This window comes from Drosophila yakuba, chromosome 2L (genome assembly GCF_016746365.2).
Source record: "Drosophila yakuba strain Tai18E2 chromosome 2L, Prin_Dyak_Tai18E2_2.1, whole genome shotgun sequence".
NCBI lineage: Eukaryota > Metazoa > Arthropoda > Insecta > Diptera > Drosophilidae > Drosophila > Drosophila yakuba.
In genome coordinates this window covers 14623179-14645782 of record NC_052527.2, presented here as the reverse complement: position 1 = coordinate 14645782, position 22604 = coordinate 14623179, and the positions used below count along the sequence as shown (strand labels likewise).

Sequence of the window (22604 nt, the reverse complement as noted above, 5' to 3'; positions counted from 1 at the left end):
CCGCTAAGCTGGAGCAACATTTCGTCTTTTGAATATTTAACCAATTGCGTGGTCTTGACTGTGTTTTTACGACCTTTTTAGCCTTTTACGATGATGCGGCCCCAATAGAGCAATTTAACCAGAGATTATGACTCTTATATTTGATTTCTTTAATTGTCTCAACGTGGGAGCTGTGATTCAGATTTTTAGCTGCTTATTAAACATCAGTAGAAATTTAAGCAACAAAAATGAATTACAAAATTCTTGTAGTGTTAAGCTACAAGGATATTATTATTGAGCACGAGAAGAATTTCTAGCCATATCTTCGAAAATGGTGCATCTTCATAAACATAATTTAATAGGGCCTCATTTAAAAAAACACCTTATTTATAGCCGCTAATTGAGTTTTGAGAATTGTTGATTCCAGTGTGCAAAATGGGTGAAAAGTGCGTCTCAGACATTTCCCGTCTTCATTTGCAACATGAGATTTTCGCCAGCTGTTTTCTGTTTACTGTGGGGAAAACTCTCTCTCTCCGAAGTGAGGAAAATGCACCGAATCGTGTTCTCTCCACAAAAATGCCTCCCTCCTTGGGTCTCTATTGCTCTAAATCACATTTTCTCGGCTTGCAGCTTTTAACACATACCCCACCCCTCCTCACTCACACACACACACTAGCTCACCGACAAGCGCCACACACACGCCCACCTGCTCGTAAACAATTATGGCCGACGCCGTTGCGCTCTCCACACGCACACAGGCGCCATGGCTGCACACACATGTGTGGAAATAAATTCCCCACAAAACACTGCGAAACAACAGCAACAGCAACAAAATTACCCAAAATGGCTACACAGAAGCGGCGATCGCCCAATGAGCGTGTTGGTGTCGGTGTGCCCAGCGTAGTGTGTGAGTGTTGCCTCTATTTTTAATTTCATACATTTTATTTATACATTTGTGGAATTCTTCAATGTAGTTACAAACGAAAACACAACGATTTTAAAAGATAAACGGTCCAACTGGGCGTATACGCAATTTCAAAGACCTTTTGCTTGATCTCAGTGGAAAGTCACTTGTGGCAAATCCCAAATCTTTTACTACTATAGGAATGTGAAAGATTTACTTTAATGTTATTTAAAAGTTGTTTGGAAGTATTACAAATATTTTGGTTTATTAACATTTTTGTTACTTTAATTAATATCAATAAAATTCCAAGCAGTAAATATACATTTTCAAAAATATCCAGAAATTTCCTTTAGTTCCCATTGTCAACACTGCATTTCCGTCGAAAAGTACCCATCTACTACTAAACGCCAATTCTACTGCGCTTTTTGGCTCTCCGCTCCCACGCGAAATTCGCTGCCTCAGCAAAAAGCATGCGCGCTCAGCAAAGAGCGCAGAACTGAAAACTTTTGCTCTCGTGCCCCAACTACTGGGCTCTTTCGCTCTCGCTGCCCAAGAAAAGGGGAGCGCATGGCCTCGGACAACAACAAAAGCACACTTGTTGAAAACGAAAACGGCCACAAACAACAAAGAGCGAACTGGTTTTCATGCGAGCGCGAAACTACTGAGCTGCGAGAGAGCCGTTCGGAGAGTGGGGGTGACACGAGAAGAGCGAAAAGGAGCGTGCACGTCATGTTGTTTATAGATTTTTAGTCGAATTTCGTTATTTCACGTTTAAAGTTCGTACGTGCGCTGAACGGACGGACTGTGACGACCGGAGTGTTGTGTTGTGAGTGCGAAAGCGTAAAATCGGCCAGGCGGATACACATGCACTTCCCCCAAACGCAAAAATAGGTAAAAAAAAAAAAAAAAAAGTTGAAAAAAAATATAAGGAAAAAGTCCGCACAATCGCCTATTTTTTAAATCGTTTTCGAGTGATCTTTGTGCTTTATCAAAATTAGACTGAGTTCAAAACCAAGTATACATGTGAAACAAAATAAGAAAATTAGCTCAGTAAATAGCAAACTTTTGGATAACCCCACGTTCCCGGAACCATCTAATAACGTACGTGCCTCATCATAAAACGCGCCCTCAACGAGGCATTCGAGCGAAACCACTAACCAAAAACGGCCAAGCCAAAGAAATACATAAATAAAGTATATCTAACAAAAGGGAAAACCATTAATGAATACATTGTAAAAGCCCATGCGTGAATCAAACATAAATATACATATGCAGGCCAGCAAAGAAAGTAATGTGTAAATTCTTTTTTACACACATATCGTGTGCACATATAAATACTAAATACCGCTGAGGCAATTATAATACTTAATGAATTTATTGCACAATTAAAGCGAAGCCAGCACAACAACACAACAATAACAACAACAAATTAATATGCCGCTGGCGTGAAAGTCACAACTCGACGCATGAGAAATCCCCCCTGCGCCACAGCACTGAATTATTAATGAAATCGAATTACAAACAAAGCCCAGCGAGCATCAGCAATAACGATTGCGAATCGAAATCGGAATCGGAATCGGAATAAATAATAAAAGGCAAACAAAAAATACAAAAACAACAAAAAATAACAATAATAAATTATCATAAATAAGTACTCACATCAACGAGAGCCGCGAAACGTGGACGGCTTAATCAGCGAAAAGTCAGGCAGCTGGAAAATATTTCAGGCAAGGCGCAGGCGCCGCTTTTCACACGAGTTGGCAGCACACGCCACATAAATTGGCATTTGCCGTTAAGCGCGCTGCCGTACTTTGCGGTCGGGACAAAAGCAACAACCACAACAGCGACAACCACTCAACAACAACAGCAAAAACAACCACAACAACCACTCAACACCTCCACCGAACCACCAAAGAAAAGCCGTCAAAGTGGATTTAACAAATTATAATAAAATGCTGCAATCCAGCAATCATCATTATTTAAGACCGGATTATATGACAGCTGCAGCTGCCCCAACAGCGGTAAGCCCATCTCTTTTGTCTCATTTTTGGGGTTTGGGGATAATTCGCAAGGTGTTTTATTCGGCAATCGGAAATTTATTGCGTTTGTATGAACATAGGGCTTATCGCTTAATACAGCTCATTGATTAATGCGATTGCTTTTTTAGTGAGCTCGTTTAACTGTCTAATATTGGAAGTAATTATTATTGATAAGTGATGGATACCTCGCAAATTTTATATGAAAAAGTATTTAAATTTTAAAAAATATTGGTAAAAATTTAAAAGTGTATTACAACGTTGGAAAAAACGACGTACATTTCATACCTAATTGTTTTCGCATTCTTCACACTCTCTATGGAGCACATTATATTACTTGCGTGTTCCGATCGCTAAGCAGAACCAATCTTGTTAGGGCTAAAGATACGGATTACTGAATATATGAATAAGAGAAATGCCAGAATCGTCATGAATAACACAGATCATAGCAATAACACCCAATTCGCTACGTTCGATTATAAGACTAGCAGCTATGAATAACAAACTATCGACATTTCAGACATTGGAAATAGATTGCCGAGCCATATTTCATAAATAATAAAAATGTCGACTGTAAAGCACTCGCCACTGGCGAAATATCCGAAACGAACAACCTCCTCCAAACTTACAGAAGTCTTTGGGCCATGTGCTTTGCCAGCACTTTTTGGGGAGGGGGAGGGAAAAAGGGAAATAGCGAATTCACAATCGTAAAACGATAAATTCTGCAATATCTGCACATAAAACTTATTTATGTTTGTTCATATTAAACTATGTAAATCTGCAGCCGAGCTGCCTCCGTCTGAAAGTGTTTAGAGAGTCGAGTGCACCTCTGGAAATTGTATCTAAATTTATGGCGCGCCAAATTTGAATTTATAATGACAGAAAACAAATGCAATTTCGCACACTTACACACACAGGCACACCAGGCACACACACACCCGTAGTTCGAGGAACTATGGCAGTTAATCAGAGTCAAAGTTGTTGTGCTCCCCATTTCCCCCACTCACTTTATCCAAACTATCTCTCTTCGAACTGCCGTGAGACTCATAAATTTTCATTTTAATTTGTTGAGCGCATTTTGTTCGTAAAGAACGGAAGCAGTTTATGGCACCAGCACGATGAGTACATTCATTAACTGGGTAATTTGAAATAGCGTTTTCGGAGCTTACGTGATTTACTGATTTCGGGGGAGAGCCCCAGCAATCTCCATATTGGTCGTGTGAAAGCTTTTCGGTGGCGCAAATGAGGCAAAACCCATAAATCAACGGATCGTATCTGAATACGAGGCCCGTGATGAACTGGTTCCGGTGCCAAGTGACTGACAGATTCTGCGAGTCTAGGATTCATGTCTCTTAAGAGATGAGGCTTAGGGTAATGAGATGCACAAAAGTGGAAAAATATTTCCTTTTCACTACCAATACTTTTCTATTTTAAAGACTCAAGTTCGATTTAGAGTGTACGTGCGACTCTTTTAGTTAATTTATGTTTACGTGTCTGTCGGTAACTGACTAGCCTTCTTCTTCAGCGCTTTATCTGCGATACTATCTGCGAATATATAAATTATTCAATGATTAATGGCAGCTGCTTATAATTAATTATAATAAAATCAAATAAACTAAGCCTGACAGCTGTCAGTGTCATCATTTGTATATCTTTTATGTGGCGCCCCATAAAAGCTGAGACAGAGACAGAAAGAGAAACTGAAACAGAAAGAGAGATCTTCAAAGTGACTGTTGATAATTTGCTGTCACACGTTGAAAAATTACAAAACTTTTCGCCCGAAGAAGGCAGCGGCGTCGCAAAATGGAAATAAATGCGACCGGAGCTATCTGTTGGGCAATAACTCAAAATCTGAAAACTGAAAACTGAAATCTGAAATGTGAACGTGAAAGTCAGCTTCGGTTCCAGTTCCATGTCAGAGCTTAACATGAGCTCAAGACCAGTCAGTCAGTCAGTCAGTCGGATAGCCAGACATTCAGACAGTCGGACAGTTAAACTGACAGAGCAGCAGAAAAAGGTAAATAAAGTGCAAATGTCAGCTGACCGCAAACATCATTAATATAATTAAATGTGTCAGTCAAGCGGCCATTTATGCAGTCCGACGTTCATTTCAGTTAACCACAGGCTGCTTGCCAGCCAACGGTTTGGCTTGGCTTGGTTTGGTTTGGGCCACCAAATAAACCCAACACAACTGCTCGGATCTGGCAGTTAAAGTGTGCGCTTGACATAACGGCTTCGTCTCAGGCTTTTCCCCTGCGAATTTTCCCCCAATGGGCCGGGGACGGCCATTCTTTGGGCCTTGTGCTTGCGTGTGGCTCTAATTAAAGTGTCATCAACAGCTGAAATGCCGGGCTACAACAAATGAGTCGAGTAGAGTTGCCCCAACGTGTTATGCTGGTGATAAATTGCCATGTCTAGAGCTGTCATGTTAATTTTTTGTACTCGCACACAAATAATAGTTTTTGTCCAAAGTGTTAATTAATTCTTGGAACATTTTAAATATGTGAAATGCCAGGCAGACAACCGACGTACAAGATGTACAGCGATGTATGGCACTCTAATTGGGGTTGGGCTGGGTTAAAAGTCAATTTACACGAGGTGTATACATTTGGCAAAGCCATTTGGATGCTTAGCAATACAGATAGTAAGATAGAAAGTAAGATAGTATGCTAGAAATACAGGAAGTTCATAAAATTCCGCCTGAAATAAACTGATTGTTCCATTTTAAGCCTACTTTTTAGTCGCTTCTTATCAGCGTTTATAAATAAAGTATTAGTCACTAATCAAATCAAAATGCCCAATAAATTCCAGCAAATCAATCAATCGATCAGTCTAACAATAGCATCGCTTGTTAAAATTGCAATGGGACCGAATTTGGTATAGATTATCTGCGAAACACTTGGGTTCGCGGAGAGATAAGAAACCGATTAGGAACAGACTTAAAAAGTATACAGTCACTGGATCGATATCTGTGGCAGTTCATTAATAAATTTATGACATTTTATGGTGAGGCCATAAATTTAACGATCCAATTTCGTTAATAAGCAACTATAAATATAGAGTATGAAATAGAAAGAGCCATAAAACTTGAACAGCAGCGTCCAGCACAATGTTTCCGTTTCGCCCAAACAATATTACTGCCGTTTAGGGGCACAATCAAACGGCATTTATCAGTTAAAACTCGGCCCCATCGAATCGTGCAGGCAACACCTCCGAAACCCCTTTCGATTGAAAACTATAGTCATAACCATTCACGGCAAATATCATTTTGAAAACTAAATGCTTGCGTATGTACAAATTGAATGGGTGAAACTCAATGAATTCATTTAAATGCACGCGAGGCGGCAACTATGATAATGAATTGCAATCGCCGCTTTAACCGCAAAATAATAACCCGTTTTTTATGTATTTTTTTTTCTCCATAGAGTTAAGTCGCGGCATTACAAATTATGGCCCGAGATAATCGATTTGGGGGAAGGGGGCTGAGAGGAGGGTCGAATGTGGGTTATAAAACAGTCAAAGTCAATAATCGTAAAATGCTCCAACAAATTAACCAATAAATTCATATAGAAGTAATCAAATTAATGTGCCCGCTGATAACTGTCAATTGCATTATCACCATCGCCATTAACAGCATCATGAGATGTGTCACAAACTTAATTGTACGAATAAACGGGTTGCGCCAGGTTTTAAGTATATGCACAATACTCACTCAGTACCTTCGTGTTATTTTAGAATACAAAAGAATTGCATGCCATATATATCGATATTTAAAATGTATTTATTGCTACTTAAAAAAGATTCCGTTTAAAAGGTTTCGGTACTTGCCGCCCCATAACGACCTTAATTATGTCCAAGCACATGCTTATGACCATGTCGCCATGTGACAAAGGGGTTTTACTTTAAGCATTTTCCCAAATTGGTTTTAAAGCCGAGGCGCAGAGTGAAAAAATCCCATAATTCCCACATGTCCAGCGAAACGCTTGACCGTTACGGCGGCATTCTTAATGCCCTGGTAATCTGGTGAAAATTAAATGGGTTTCAAATGGTATCAATCATTAAGTTGGTTACGGGGCGTATGAGTGATTGGCTTAAGATTGTGTATAAATATTAATCAGCTGGCCGCCCAAATGCTCATTCACCAAGACCCCCAAAAAGATCATTGGAAAAAAGGGGGCTTTCACAGCTCAGCAAAACATTTGATACTAAGTGCACACAAATTGCTTTTGAAGCTCTGAAATTCTAAAGAAACGCAAGGCATTCAAGAATGTTCAAATTTATGGGTTTCTCTGTAAAAGGCAGCCAGTGGGGGCTCATAAAAAGTCTATTTAAAGAAGTAGGCTAAAATGTAAGGCTGATAAGCCCACGAAGCGGTCAAACTGGCGCCTTTTTTGGGCTTCGATTGGGCAGCGACAATTTCAATCAAATCAAACCGCTGAATGGGCGGAAAACAAATAAACAATCAATCTCAATCACATCAATTATGCGCTGAAACAACTTGTGAGCTATCAAAGCCCTCTCTTATCATCGGGTATTCCGTTTATTTCCGTTGGTCGCGCTGCAGACACTTTTTTTCGGCTGTATTTGTATTTTTTTATTTATTCTATCGCGATGTTAATCATTTTAATTGGCGCCACTTGAACGAGTCGCACTCTGTGTGAGTGTCTGATTGGTGTCCATTAATTTTGTGGCAGTCATTTGAAAGCGTTTCAAATTACTTTTCGTGTTGCAAGCTGGTCTCAATTTACGGCGAGCAACGAAAGTGAAAGTGACTTTCGACCGATTGCGATACAGAAATTATGGCCCGGTCGTCACACTGCGCAACAATAGACCAAAAGAAATTAAATTCCTCATAAATAATCTTCAGATTTAAATATTTACAGCTTGCCTTTAAAGCCGTGCTACTTTTTAGGATACACCAAAAATGATTTGGAGATAACATTTTATTAAATGTAAAGTTTTGCTTACTAATAAATGAAATTAGATGTGTTCCTTCAGGCTGGAAACTGACTGATTATTATTATTTTTCGCTTGCATCGAAAAATTGAATTCAAGCCTTCAAAGGCGACTGACACTTGGCAGAAATGTTATCCCTACTTTGTTTAATTTTGTTTATGGGCACAAAAAACAATGAAATATGCCCCATCAACAAAAGGGGCGGAAAAGTTCATTTAAATACAAACTGACATGTGTCAAAGTGACACTTTTTGATTGCTATTCGGTTACAAATTTCTAGCTCTTCTTGGCTTTCGTTTTTCTTTCGCTTTGTTGTCTTTCGACTGCCGTTGACACTTTCCCCAACCCCACCCCCCGCCCATATAGACAGGCAGTACTTGTGACACTTCAAGGCAAAAATGGCAAGGTTGAAATATACAAAACGAAAATAAAAGAAAACGCATAGGGAAAATAAAACGAATTAAAGACGCTGTCACAGTTTTTACTTTCCAATGACTTGAATGTCATGTCAAATGTCAAGTTACAAAAACATTCGTTTGACTTACGCAGGGAAATGCTGCTGACAGCCACCACGAACATTGGCAATCGTTCACATCAACGATCCACATGCAGTGTGTTTGATTATGATCATGTGTCAAAAATGCTGAATAAACGCACAGCGTTTCTATTGGGGAATATTGGGGAACGTTTGAATAACAAATCAATCTGGAACAGTAATTATAAACATTCGTTGTTCGACTTGCATCCAAGCCAGAGCTAATACATTTTCATGGACTTTGCAGGGGGGGGAAAACTGGGTAGAGAAAGGGTAGGAAGTGCATCGAGTTGTTACAGAACAATGCGATGCACATCTCACGCCTCCTGCAGTTTTCCCAGGCTCGCCTTGTGCGTTATCACGTGTCAAATATCTTGCGCCGAACAAAGGCTTTCCACACTTTTCGTGTGGGTAGCATCTTTATCGAGGGAATCGGGAAAATCGAGGGAACTAAGGGGGCCTGCCTATTCAAATTAGCCGAGCGAGTGTTGCGAATAAAATTTACCTACTGCAATTCATTTATTCAGCTGTCTCCGCTGTCTTTTTGTCTTGTCGCCCTGTCATTTCGGCGTATTTTTGCGAATAAAAAATGCAACAAAATGTGCACAGTTTTTTCTCCTTTTTTTTCAGTTTCTTTGGCTTATCGCAGCGAAATAATCTAACGAAGGGGTTGATACCCCGGCCGCTTCTCCCGCTAAAACCCCTTTCCACTGCGTGTGTTGTTGGTTGCACTGCTCGCGTTATTTGGCTCTATTTGCATATTTTCGCATTTTATTATGCAGACAGGCAGAAGGCTTTACAGGGGGGTTGGGGCAGTGGACAGGGGGCAGGGGGAGGGAGCGAGAGAAGAGGCGTCAGCACGTCATTCAGCCGTACTCCCTGTCTCTGTTGCTCCCCTCGAAAATCCAGCTGCTTCAGTTTTGTTTTTTGGAATAGACAGGCCAAGTGCATTTTTTATTCGCGAATTGTATCTGCACTGAGGAAAATGTATAAAAAATATACATTTTATTTAAATCTTATAAGAGATCTTGAATATTTTCTGTTAGTTTAAACTAAACTAGAAAATTCAAAACCCTCTTGTAATATTATTTTAGGCCAACATCTTTTCAGCGTTCTAAAGCTGTAGTTAGATTTACATAGCATTTTTCCTAAAACATACTTTTTGTGTACTGGTCAGGAGATGGGGAGATGGGTTAACAGCTGTGCAACACAAAGCTGTCAGTTTGGCAGAAACGGCGCGAAGTGCTAAAATAGTGGAAGATCCCACTCTCCATCTATCTCCCTCTGCCCCTTTAGCGCCGTCTCTTTCTTGCTGTCAGAGTTGACTGGCAACGGAAGTGCAACAACAATTTGTTTTCCTTTACCGAGCTTTCAGTTAGTCGTTTCTGTAACGGTATCTATTGCATATGTACAGTGAAGCATGGCTAATCTGGCCCCAATGCTAATTTAAAATAATGTTTAAATACATCATTTTTTATGTACAAAAGAAGCAACCAAAATTTACATTTCACCCAAATAACAAGCAAAAAACAGCCACCAGAAGTTGAGATCATTAGAACGACAAAAATCCACTTAATGGTGTTGTTAAAAAAACGCAATTCAAGCACGCAAGGGAAGCCGGTAAAATGAATTATGCCAAAAACGAGGAGGCTGCAAATGCAGATGAAAACATAATCAGAAGAGGGCGGGGCAAGGAGGGCGTGGCAGGAAGAAGGGCGGGATGCTGACAACACTTGTCAACGCAACTGTAGAGCGGCATAATTATAAATAACACGTAATTAACGCGATGCCAAATGCGAATGACACCTCCGAACGAACATTTTGTGGGTCTGGGAGGGGTGTGATCCGCATCTTCTGGCTCATCGTCAGCGGCATACACTTGGAGAATTTTAATCGTTCTTGCCATTTTATATACTATGCGGACTTGAGATTTTATACCGGGGATGTGGCCCAGTGAAACGGCAAAGCTTTAGGAAAGTGAATAATCAAGAGCTTACTTATGAAACAGAATGTTTTCTTCCTGTAAAATCGGCTGCCTAAAAGTTGGCTTAAGCCTTTGCCTTTAAATCTGCACACTCGGAAATCTTGTTAAGATGTATGTACTTAAAAAATTGAAGGGGAATAGAGACTAGTTCTAGGACTTTTCGGACCGTGTAGCACCCCGTACCGCCTCACAGCTCGTCGGCCATTTGGCATTTTGACAGGCGAGCCAAGGCAACAGCCAGTTGACAGCCAACAATGCCAGTGAGACACCAATAATGCTGCAGTTGCAGTGGACTGAAATAATAAAGTGTCGTTGGGTTCATTATGCGATCGCGATGGAGGCGAGTGCATCGGGCGGGGAGGGGTGGAAATTTCATTAACGCTGACAACTTGAAATGCTAATTATTGTCAAATTAATTTAGTCAGCTGTCAGCTTAAAGATTTTTCTTAATAAAAATAAAATCGAGAAAAAATGTGCGACAAACACGGCGCGGATCAGTCGGAAAGTAGGAATTAATGAATGCCGCATGTGGGCACAGGCATTCAATTCACTTGACAGCAATGACAGACACCTTTTGCTTGGTTTTATGCTAATTTGCCAGGCCAACAGCTGCCACACAGCACAGCACACAGGCGCAAATAAATGCGAATTCCTCTAAATGGGGGAATAAAATATCGAAATTATTGTTCTTGATGAACAACAAAGATTTGTGGTGAAATAATCGGCGCTCGGTGCGGGACTGCTACATTGAAATTCTGTGAACCCCTCATGGTCCAGTTTTGAGGTGCTAAACTGTAGGCATACACTTTACTCGACTAATGAGATTGCCAGAACTTAAGTATTCCATTCAAATGACCTAAAGATTACTATACCTTTCTAATTAGATTGAACGACTTATAGGATATTTGGTATATAGGCAGAAAAATAAATAATATATTTGAACAACTTATGATAATCTCAAATAAATCTCAATAAAGTGCTGTTAATAATAGCACTAAATATTCTAAGCAAACCTAATGCGAGACATTCTGTCCACAAAAAAGATAATGCCAAGAAAATAAGATAATCTAAGCCGAGTCATTCCGAAAGAATCCGCAAAGTAAATAATTGCGTATGCTGATAATAACAATGATTCGCGTTTGCATAACCCTCACAGCTGTTAATTCCATATTTATTTACGCATATGTATACATTTTTTTTTGAATACCATATAAAGCCAGTGTTTTTTTTTATTGCGGGAGGAAGTACAGCCCGTCATAAAGTAACGCCCACGTTGACGCATTCCATCACAGCGCTGGACAGACGATGGCAGGTGACAGGCGCACGTTGCGTATGATTGATAAACACGTTGTCCAAATTAAGGATACACACATACACAGATAGAGATGGCGAGAATTGAAAAAATAAACACCATTAGGCTGAGACAGCTGCGCTAATCCAAGAGCAACCTTGAGAGGCCTTATTTTTGAGTCGTATTTTATTTGTATACGCTGTGTTTTGCTGCTCTGCTGCCACATGAGTGATGAGCGGTATAATGGAATATAATGGCGTTGACATCAATAGCAGGAAAAAAAATGTGTACATCGCCAGAGGGAAGTGAGATTAAGTGATAGATCTGCAAGCGAGCATTGCCTTGTTAATGTTTTTCCCATTCTGTGGCAATTAACTTTGGTAGAGGCTACGGGGTTAATGGCATTGCGTATACGCACTGTTTACCCACAGACTTAGATGTAGCACCTAGAAAAAGTGGGAAACTGAAGTCTAAAATGATTTATCTAGGATACAAGCAATATTTTTATCTATTAGTAGCAAAATAAGGATCTATCCATCCATTGGCGTAATTAATAAATAAAGTTACTTACCTTGCAATTGGATTAAATGAGAAGCTATAGCCCAGTCCACGTGTTCATTACGCTTACGTCACCCAAAGAGTTGAAACTATTTTAAGCGCCTAAATATTTATTCGCATCCCCTAATTACCGTAATCGCATTTGTTTCCTAATTTGAGTCACCCACCTGGGCAGCCAAATAAGCCACACCTGACAAAAGATAGAAAAAATACTTGCCATGCAAATAAAAAGGCCAGAAACAACAAAGTAATTTGCACAGCTACACCAAAAAAAAAACAACTAAGATAAGTATACAAAAAATGCTGGTGAAGAAAAACGAAGTGAGGAATGCGGCGACGAAAAACAAATGTTTGCATACACAGCTCTGGAAACCAAAATGAAAAAAGGCCAACGGAAAATGCAGCAGCAGCAGCAGCGAAGCTATAACAACTGCCAACTGAAAACTAAATAGACACGTAATGTCGACAAAAGTCTGACATGAAATCTAACAGAGAAACAAGACACGACCCCAGCCAAGTTTTCCAAGAGACCCCGCCGAGTGGGGCCACTGCAAATGAAAGAAAGAGTGACACATGAAAATGGCATTAATGTGTCACTCAAAGTGCACCCAGTGCAGCAGCAACTGCAGCAGCAGCAGCAAGCCACTGTGACAATTGCAATGATATGGCTGACAGTTGGGACTCAGACTCATGCAACGTCTGAAATTGCAACATTGTCTAACGCCAAGTGCTCTTCACCGGCAGTGGCAACTCTATGCCACGCCAGGCATTGCCACATGCCACATGGATATAGTCGGCTAGTCGAATAGTCGAGTAGTCGAATAGTCGAACAGTCGGCTTTTTTAGTGCCAGGGATGGCCTCGTCGGATCTCGGCTTTATTTGCCATTTGTTCACTCTGTTGGCCCGCGTTTGACAGTCAAATGACGCTGTCGGTTGTCAATATGACAAGTGTCAGTTGTGCGGCAGTTGACAGTTAATGTGACAGGGTTTTGTGTTTCTCCCATTGTGCCGTGCCGGCTGAAAATAAACCAACAGGCATATTGAATTGCAGTTGTGGTCGCACTGGCCGGGCCGTCTACATATCTACTATACATGTGGTAGGACTACGGACTACGGACTACGGACTACGGACTACGGACCTACGGTGCGGAAAGGGGTTACGGTTGAGCGGAGGGTCTAATCATTTGTGACCTTTAAGCATGTGCTTTGGTTTCCTAAGGGGTGAGGCCACCCTGAAAACAAATGGTTGTAATCGTTTAACATTTTTGTCTTTTTGACAAGCAATTTAAATTATTGAGGGTTCGAAAAAGGTTACACAGCTTGATCATTATACACCTAGAACTTTAAATTCATTTATAAATAAATAATTAAAATGTATAACTAATAAACCATCTAATAATAGGATTGTTAGGAAGTCTTAAACTATTTGCTTTTAAAATTATTAGGTTTGCATAAATTTAGAGTACATATATGATAGTAGTCTATGGCAGCTATTTAATCCTTAGTGTAAGCAAATTTAAAAATAAAAAAAAAGCGACAAGTTAGTTGTTCAAACTTCTATATTCATGCCGCCCAGCTCACAGTATTAAAAGTCTAGATGAATCATTTAATTCAACTTGGGCGCAAGGCTCTTAATAATTTTATAGCCATTTATGCAAATTTCTCATATACATTTATATTTGTTCCTCTTTCACCACAACCACGCCAAAATTTATTATCGCCCGAAAACGAAGAAAAATCGTATATAAATAAGCGTACACAAAAAGGTGTTAACAGGCGGAATGATATAATATACATGCATAATATGTATAACGACAGAGTACCCACTCCCAGTGTCAGGGTCTTCAGAATACGCGATGTGGGGCAGAAAGAGAAGGAGGGGCCGAGTAAGAAAGGGAAGAAAATACAAAGTCTGCATAAAGTTTTATACCATTTTTATCGCTTATTTTATAATTCTCCGGCAAAACTGCAAGGGCGTCTTAAAAAACTGAGTCAGGAGTTGGAATGGGTTGGGTTGGCTTGGTTTGGATTGGGTTGGGTTGGGTTGGTTTTGGGTTTCAGATGGGAGGAAAGGTCTGCTGAAGACGTTGCCGTTGGCTTATGCAAAACGTTGTCGACGATGGCGGCGGCACACAATTTCCGCTTTTTATGCTTATCCTGTAATTCATATTTATAGCAGCTATTTCTGTATCGTAATGTGAGCGAGGGAAGGAAATTTCCTGAGCCGCTGAATCTTTGAAAATTGCATTTTACAAAATATGGCCGGCAAAAAATGTGGTAAAAGAAGAAAGAGTCGTGGTGGCACGATAAATCTCGAAATCCATTTTAGATAACTTTTATTGCTGTTTACTAGCACATAACTCAAGTATATGAAATTAAAGCTACTTTGCTTTAATAACCCTGACGATAACCCTCGTAAAAAAGCCATTCAAGTGTACACTCTTCCGCTTGCTTCTTTTCAAAACATTATACCTTTCGGCAGGGTGTTCAAAGTAAATCGATCAAAAGATTCAGTTTGATAAACTGTCAGACCGAAGTCAAGCATTCGTCTTGTCTCTTAGCAACTTTCGTTGACTGCATGACTTCCCTTACAACACCTCGAATAAAACGAAACCCCCACTTGACTGTCATGTCATCGTTTTACCAATAAAAAAACAAAAAAAAAAGAAGTGAAACACACAAAGTTTCAACATTTTGTTTGTCATATTAACATAAAGTATGCTTTTTCAAGGGCTCTTCGAGTGCGTGAGCCATACACTTTGCCTTCGACCCCCGATCAACCCAAAAGCTTCGCGTGCCGCTTTTATTTGTTTATAATTTACTTTACTTTTATTTGCCAGAGACTCTTTTATTGTTCCAACTTTACGTGCGATGATGACTTAAGTATGTCGACGTGTCATACTTCTCAAATGCTGAGTGTTTTCAATGGGCTGGCGGGGAAGTGGCTTGGGGCTCTATAAAATAGTTTGACACATTTAGCTTTTCTTGTTAATTTGTATAATACTTGAGGCATTTGTTAGTGACACTTGTGTGAAATGCCAAGCAAATAACTTGTATGGCGTGCCGATGAATGGTGTTTCTATTTTTGTTTTGGCCAAGATCTTGGATAAATTGGATCAATTAGACAGCCTTGGTAATCGGTGGCTTTGCTTACCAGTCTTACAGACAAGGAAGTGCTCTTGCTAAGAAAAATTCGAACACTATAAAAGTCGGACAACAGATCATTTGCTCTGCCTGTGGCCAACTTAACACACCTTTACTATTAAATTAGCATTTAAAAATATGTACACAGACGATAATAAATCAAATCAAATCATGACAGCTGAGTGTGTTTAGTCGAAAGTGTCTAATTAAATTATACGCATTTAACAAGCGGCTGTGACTTGATTGTGCAAAGGCATAACTAAATGCATTTCAGTTGAGGTTTCATTTCCAACTTGCTCAGCCATGACTACTGCTGTTGTCGTAGTCACTTGTTTTTTATTGCCATACTCAGGTTGTTGTTTGTTTACCTTGTTAGTGTCGATGTTTTGAATACACATTTTCACAAGGTGTAACATTTTAATTATCACAATACCCATAATTTATACGTATATATTACGTTTTTTTGTTTGGTTTTCGGTTTTAGTTTTCCATTGGCTTTTAAGAGCTAATTAAGTGTTAAAAACTAGTATTTTGGTCGGGCGGATATTCTAAAGTTTTAGCATGTTCATAAAACAGCATTGAAGACCGCTTAGTAAACAGTTTTGATAGGCCTAGTTACACTACAGCAGAAGTTGATTTGTTTAATTACCCCCACATGGCCTCAATTATTATGTGAACAGGTCAGACACAGAGTAATACCATTTCGAATCGCACATATAAATAAAATATATCTACGTTTTATGAAGCTATTGTCCACTCATAAATTAAACAAGCCCCATATGGGCCCTTCTATCTACGCACACGTACGAGTATATGTACGTAAGTAGTTTGGGGTTGGGAAATATTTATAAACTAAATCACAAACAAAGCACAAAATGTGCGACACGAATATGCGTAATACCGAAAATCAATACGGAAACTTTATCAACATGATAATAAATTATGACTAATTGTGCTAAAAACGAGACCGAATATAGTGAGTTTCGCCCCTCTGTTTGCGCCAATAATTAATAAAGTGTTGATGAGGAGAATTGGACTGTGGGGGTTCCTTGGCATGCCTACATAAAATTCAAATCAAATATGTATAAAGTATGATAGGGCTGGCTATAGGTTGACTAAGAGTATACTCTGTAATACTTGATACAAAAATATATATTTATAGCAAGCACTTTAAATACCCATACCTATCAATTCAAACAAACCATATTTGAGAATTGAAGTATAGTAACAAGTGGAACATCCTTGAAGATTTTTTTTATTTATTTAACCATCTGCTGTGGCCTGTTGAATTATTACTATTAAGCCTCATCGTCCTCGCCACTGAATTATCCCCTTGCACAAAAATGAATGTTACTCCTTTCATGAGCACACACAAGCACTCTGATTACAGGGCATCCAAAGTACTCTTAAGTACCGATAAGAAATTCTGCCATTTTTACAATAGTATCATAATAATTTATGGCGGCCCATTGAGTGTTATAAAAGCTTCAATATTTTGTAGTTTACGACTTGCGCCAGTTGGGCATAAGCGTAATTACGCTCTCGTATATTCGTATATACAGACTTGCCACAAACAAGCCGAGTGAGTGTACGTCATTATATTCAATGTGGCTGTGAGTGCCAGTGTGAGTGTTAGTGTGAGTGCGAGTGCTCGTTGTAGTTGGGCGATGAGTTATGAACGTTCAACTCTCGCCTCAGTTTCGGGTTTTCCCTTTCCGCTTCCACGCCGTCTGCTTCTTCTTTCTCCGTTGGCCATAATTTATGGCATGCGGCGAAATGGATTTTATTGCAAAAACCGTGTTTCGTGTTTATGGCACAAACTGTGAGTGGGCAATATTCATTTCATTTATGTACACTTATAACTACGATCGACTGTAATTTCAGCTTTTGTCGGCACTCGTTCGATACCCCTTTGTACTACTCAATCGGTAATTTTCACTCGTATAGCTCTAAATGCTGATATATACGATCGCCTTTATGGGGCAACTATTTATGGTATGGATAGAATTGCACATGCAGTCATAAAAGGAAGACCTCATTTGATAAGCAATGAGTGTAGAGCCATCTATAATTAGTTTAAGTTGATCTGATATATCATATCATCGCGATTTCCTAACTGCAATCTTGTAAAGAATCGAGCACCTACAGTCGAATGCATGAAAGATAGTTTTTGGTACTTACATTTCATTTATTGGATGAAATCAATCTAAAATTGGATTATATAAAGATTAAAGATTGCCTATCTTTTTATTACGAAAATCCCCTAAAAGTGGCTCATTTAATATTAGAACTTTCTTCATTACCCACTTAACTACCTAAAACTCAACCCGCTTAAGCAACCAGCACTACTCACATAACTTTGGCATTTTTTTATGGCACAATATATAACGAATGGCTAATAATTTCATTAGCCTAATTGCTCATTTGGAAATGGCTATAAAACCTGATGAGCGCTGATTAAATGTTATTAACATTAGCTGTGCACATAACTGCAGAATACGAGTAAGATGGATCGACTTGGCCGTCAAAGCCCACTATATTAAGTACTTTAATTTATGATAACCAGAATTGGAATTGGTGGATTTTGGAACTTACGGATTGTTTTTATTTATACAGATAAAAAAGTCAATCCAAAAAATGATGTCAACTGAAGAACACGCCCCTAGTTTTTATTTGTACCCTTGGGCCAAATAACAAACACTCCCAAGGGCGTAGTTAGATTTTTTCCGACACCACATTGCAATATTTATGTATTTCTATATCTTTCCGTTCGACTCTTTTTGGCAAACATTTTAATGGCCTCATAATTCCCTTTATTATGCTGTGGGATTATAGATATTTACGACCATGGCCCTGTTATTTATGTCGCCTGAAAGAAAGGAGCATGAAGCCGGGCTGCACGAGCATTTCAAGATCGCACCAGTTTTGTGGCGAAAGATAAGAATCTGGGCCAGAGTCAGCAAAGAAGTGTTTGCCGAACAAAGTAGAGGTGGAGTGAAAGACAATGAGGACGCGATCTTATCGTTGGGGCACAAAACGCACGATATTGTACTCGTACACAAATTTAACCAAGTTTCTGCTTTTTTTTTTCTTCTTTCACCCAGCAGCTGGACAACAAAAGCAGTCCGTTGGCGCTATTGGCCCAGACATGCAGCGCCATTGGGGCGGATACCACAAACCCCAAGCTGCTGGCGGCCAACATCGAGAAGTCCACAAAGCAACTGCAGCACCAGGCCAAAGGCTCGAGCGGATCGGGTGGATCCGGCTCCTTTGGCCTCAGCCAGCAGGCATCAATGGATGGCAGTGCACGCGATAAATCCTCGCCGGTTAGCAGTCATTCATCCAGCGTTAGCACCGGTTCCGTGGAGCAGCAGCAATTGCCTCCCGCCCATGGCGGCAGCAGCAAACCCACACCGACCACATTCAAGCCCTACGAGCCGAACAACAACATCAGCAACATAACCACAGCCGCCGATTGCGGCGCCACAAATCTCAGTAGCAACAACACCGGTGCCCAGCAGCGGGTTAAGACCCCCAAATCGACGGCGAACGGCGGTGGACAGCGCTGCGACTCGAACCAAAGTGCCAGCTCGCAGCACCGGGAATCGCCCACAGCAGCCGGCTCATTGAGAAGGACCCCCACCTCGGGACTGGCCGGTGGTATGCATCATAATGGCAGTCCCGGCCTGCCGCCCACCACCTCCTCGACGCCCGGCCGCAGCAATTCCAAAGAGTCGGCCGCCATGCACAGTCCCAGTGCAGCGGCAGCGGCTGCGGCGGCTGCCCAAATCGCCAGCTCCAATCGCCTGCAGGAAGCCGCCCTCGCCGCCGCCAAGGAGGCCAACTATGTGAAGGCCCTGCACGCGGCCAGCCAGCAAGGATCCGCCTCAGCCGCAGCAGCTGCTGCATCCTATTATCCGCCCGGTAAGTGCCATCTGGGATTGTGGGCGGGTGGGATTAGGTGGGCACAGGCAAAGGAGTACGGCTTGTACTGCATCCCAAGTAAGAAGCAGGGAAATGTGGCGGAATTTTAAATTTTGCTGATAAATATTTTCAAAAGTATTCTCTGGATAAATATACTAAATTTTATAAGCACGAACAAGGAATTCAGGGTGCTGACTAGAAGTAAAACTAAGAAACTTCAAGTTTTGTTTAAATAAGAGAAATGTGTTTCACAATAGTTTAGTATCACTCTGGAGCCTGGTACCTAATCAGTTCTGTTAGATCATACTGCAGCAGTTGCTAAAACAAATTTCTCTACGATTCCGTTGCAGGTTATGGCAGCCCCTATTCCATGGACTTGATGACCGCCAGCTCGTTGATGTCGCCACACCACGCCATGTTCAAGGCGTCGGCGATGAATCCGTATCTGAACTACGCCCGGATGAAGGGGCTGACGGAGCAGTCGATGATGGCGGCCACGCCGAACGTGTGCCGTGATCCCTACTGCACCGGATGTCCGGCCAGTCCGCACTACATCAACAAGGCGGCGGGCCAGCCGTGTCCGGCGGGATGTCCGCAGTGCGAGGGCGGCGGAGGCGGTGGGGGTGGTGCATCCAAGTCCAGCGGCAGCCAGGGCGGAGCGGGTGGATCCTCGAGTGCGGCAGCAGCGGCGGCGGCGGCAGCTGCCTCCTCGTACCACGCCCAGTTGGCCGCCCTGGCCGCCGCCTCCCAAATGCCGTACGTGTGCTCGTGGATCGGCAGTGATGCCGCGTACTGTGGCAAGCGATTCGGCACCTCCGACGACCTGTTCCAGCATCTGCGCACCCACACGGCCTCCGTGCCGGATGCGGTACTGAGTGCAGCGGCCGCCGGCGGCATACCGCCCAATCATCCGCTTTTCCAGCGCACCTACCCCACCCCGCCGCTAAGTCCGCTGTCGGCGGCCCGCTATCATCCGTACGGAAAGCCTTCGATGCTGCCGCCCTCGCTGGCGCCACCCGGAATGCCCGGACTGCCACCGCATCCGGCGCTGGCCCAGTACTTTGCGCCGTACTCGTTATACGGGCCCAGGATGGGATCTTCGCATCCGTAGTAGGCGGCTGATTGAATCGCACCATGCGAAAGTTCGGCCTTCAGTCAAACCCATCATTTCTCTTGAGTCGTCGTCGTATCTCTATGTGTTTTTGGTGTATATGTATGACTCACTCGTGAAACGAAAAGCTAGTGATCTAATGTACTGTAGTTACATACAAATGTGTTTACAATTTAGCTTAAGGAGTCTAGCGTCTAGATATAAATATGTATATCTAAATATCAATGATATATTACATAGTGCAGCACATCAAATATCGCTCGTCCTTGTGTGTCTGTGTGTTTTGTGGTTGCTACTAAACGCATACGGTAATTTTAATTTAATTTATTCTATTCAAGCGAAACGATTACGGAATTAACGAAATGAAAAGATTGTCCAAAAACTAAAAGTTGTAAAATTCTTGTAAAATATATGAGTAACTGCTAATAATTAATTCTATACATATGCCTAAACATAAATGTGTAATTATGAACAATATTTTAATGTTCAATTAAGTCACTACAAAGAAATCAATAAATCAAAGAAAATTAAATACCAAATCAGTCTTCTCTTCTATATTTGTGAATGGAAAATTTGAAAGCAGTACTTAGGGATTAGGGCCACACAAAAGGGTTTGTATAAACAAGTTCAGTGCCAATTTAGGGCGAAACTCAAAATCCTACAATTATATTTCATTTCCCCGACTTCCTGTTCATTTTTCAGGGAAAAGTGACACAAACAGTTGGCTGCAGACCGAAACCAGATGCCTAAAATCGTATCGGAAAAGCTTTAAGTCATGGCCAAAGGCAAACAAGAGCCACCGGAAAAAAGTCTATATACATATGTATGTATATGTAGCAAGTACGTATCCATTGGCTCACAAATCATAACATTTCGGTTACGTTTGCCGCTAAATTATACCAGTGGAGCTACTGGAACAGCTACCGCTGCCGCTACCACTACCACACACGAAATGGCAGTAAATCAAGTTTTATATTTCCCCAAAAAGAAGTTGAGAAATGGTAGGTGGAACTTAAGGGGCAGGCAGGCACACACAGTTGACTGGCAATAGTTCCTCTGCTCACTGCCCACATATGGCGTCGATAAATTAAAATTTTCGTTTTTGCCATAGATGGTGGGTGGTGGGGCAGGTCGAGAGAGAGTTATGCCCCTGCATTTTGACAGCTAGCCGCCCCACCTGACAATTTATTGTATTATACGGCGGGGGAGTGGGACTGGGAGAACTGGGTACACCCTCTGACCTGGCCAGGCCAGGCCATGGTTCAGACTCCGACTCTGGTCACCATCTCTGTCCCTCTGCGGGAGTCATAAAAAATATGCCACAAACCTTCCAACCACCCGCACACACACACACACACTAAAATACACACTCGCACACACATATTGGCGTTGGCATCAATAATTCTTTCATAAATGTCCATTTCGCCACATATAGCCGAGAATCGTTCTGGACAAGAAGTGGAGCAGAGTGGGCACCTGGAAATGGGTTTTGGTAGGGGCTGTGGGGCATGCAGCTCATATATAAGTGATGTTCACGTTCAGTGCTTTTGACAAGCCGAGGATGAAGATCTCGCCGGCCCTCGCCCTCCGCAATACTCTTTCCGATTCTTGTTTTATTTCGCCCATACCACATCGCAGGTGAAAGCCACCGCCATCGCGCTGGCCATTATAGTTCCCTCTAGCCGCGACCATTTATCATTGGAGCCACCATCCGATCCCATCCCACCCCAGCCCAATCCTCCCACCAAAACCCATTCGACCAGGCTGGACTTGTCACCCAACCTCGCGCAGAAAGAAAGGAAAACGGCAATGGCAACGGCAGACGGGCAAGGGGAATGGAAAATGGAAAACGGGGAATGGAAAATAGGGAATGGAAAATGGGGAATGGGAAACGGGTGGGTGGATGAAATTTATTGGATGGGGATTTTGTGAAAATATTTCTTCTACCGTTTGCAAATTTATTTTTCCTGCAAAATAATGGAGATGAAAAATCGCCAAAAGATACAAAAATATTACATCGCGAAGCAAAAATAAAACCATTGAAAGCGAAAACGAACGACAAGCTCGAATAAAATATGACTGTCCTTTTTGGCCACCATGTAAATTGTTAAGGTAGCCAATTGGGTAGGAAAGCCCCTCAAGAGATATATGAAGTGTATGTATTACATCGCGATCGGAGTG

At 41.4% G+C, this 22604-nt stretch overlaps 1 protein-coding gene and 2 long non-coding RNA genes across 4 annotated transcripts; 2 read left to right on the top strand and 1 right to left on the bottom strand.

Moving 5' to 3' along the window:
* Window positions 1-1626: 1626 nt before the first annotated feature.
* On the top strand, window positions 1627-20945 carry LOC6528230 (zinc finger protein Elbow). Of its 2 annotated transcripts, none has more exons than XM_015198962.2 (3): window positions 1627-2904; window positions 18496-19312; window positions 19663-20945. In XM_015198962.2, exons 1-3 carry the CDS (start codon window positions 2836-2838, stop codon window positions 20421-20423), a joined length of 1647 nt encoding a protein of 548 aa, XP_015054448.1. In that variant the 5' UTR covers window positions 1627-2835; the 3' UTR covers window positions 20424-20945. The 2 variants fall into 2 exon arrangements, with proteins under 2 accessions (XP_015054448.1, XP_002089292.1); XM_002089256.3 differs by having other exon boundaries at window positions 18493-19312.
* Window positions 2911-8303, top strand: LOC120320537. Its single transcript, XR_005560030.1, has 2 exons — window positions 2911-4936; window positions 4997-8303. It is a non-coding gene; the product is annotated as an uncharacterized LOC120320537 (long non-coding RNA).
* LOC120320538 lies at window positions 5961-18496 on the bottom strand. The gene is made up of 2 exons (XR_005560031.1): window positions 12257-18496; window positions 5961-12131 (listed from the first exon to the last, which is right to left on the bottom strand). It is a non-coding gene; the product is annotated as an uncharacterized LOC120320538 (long non-coding RNA).
* Window positions 20946-22604: the final 1659 nt, after the last annotated feature.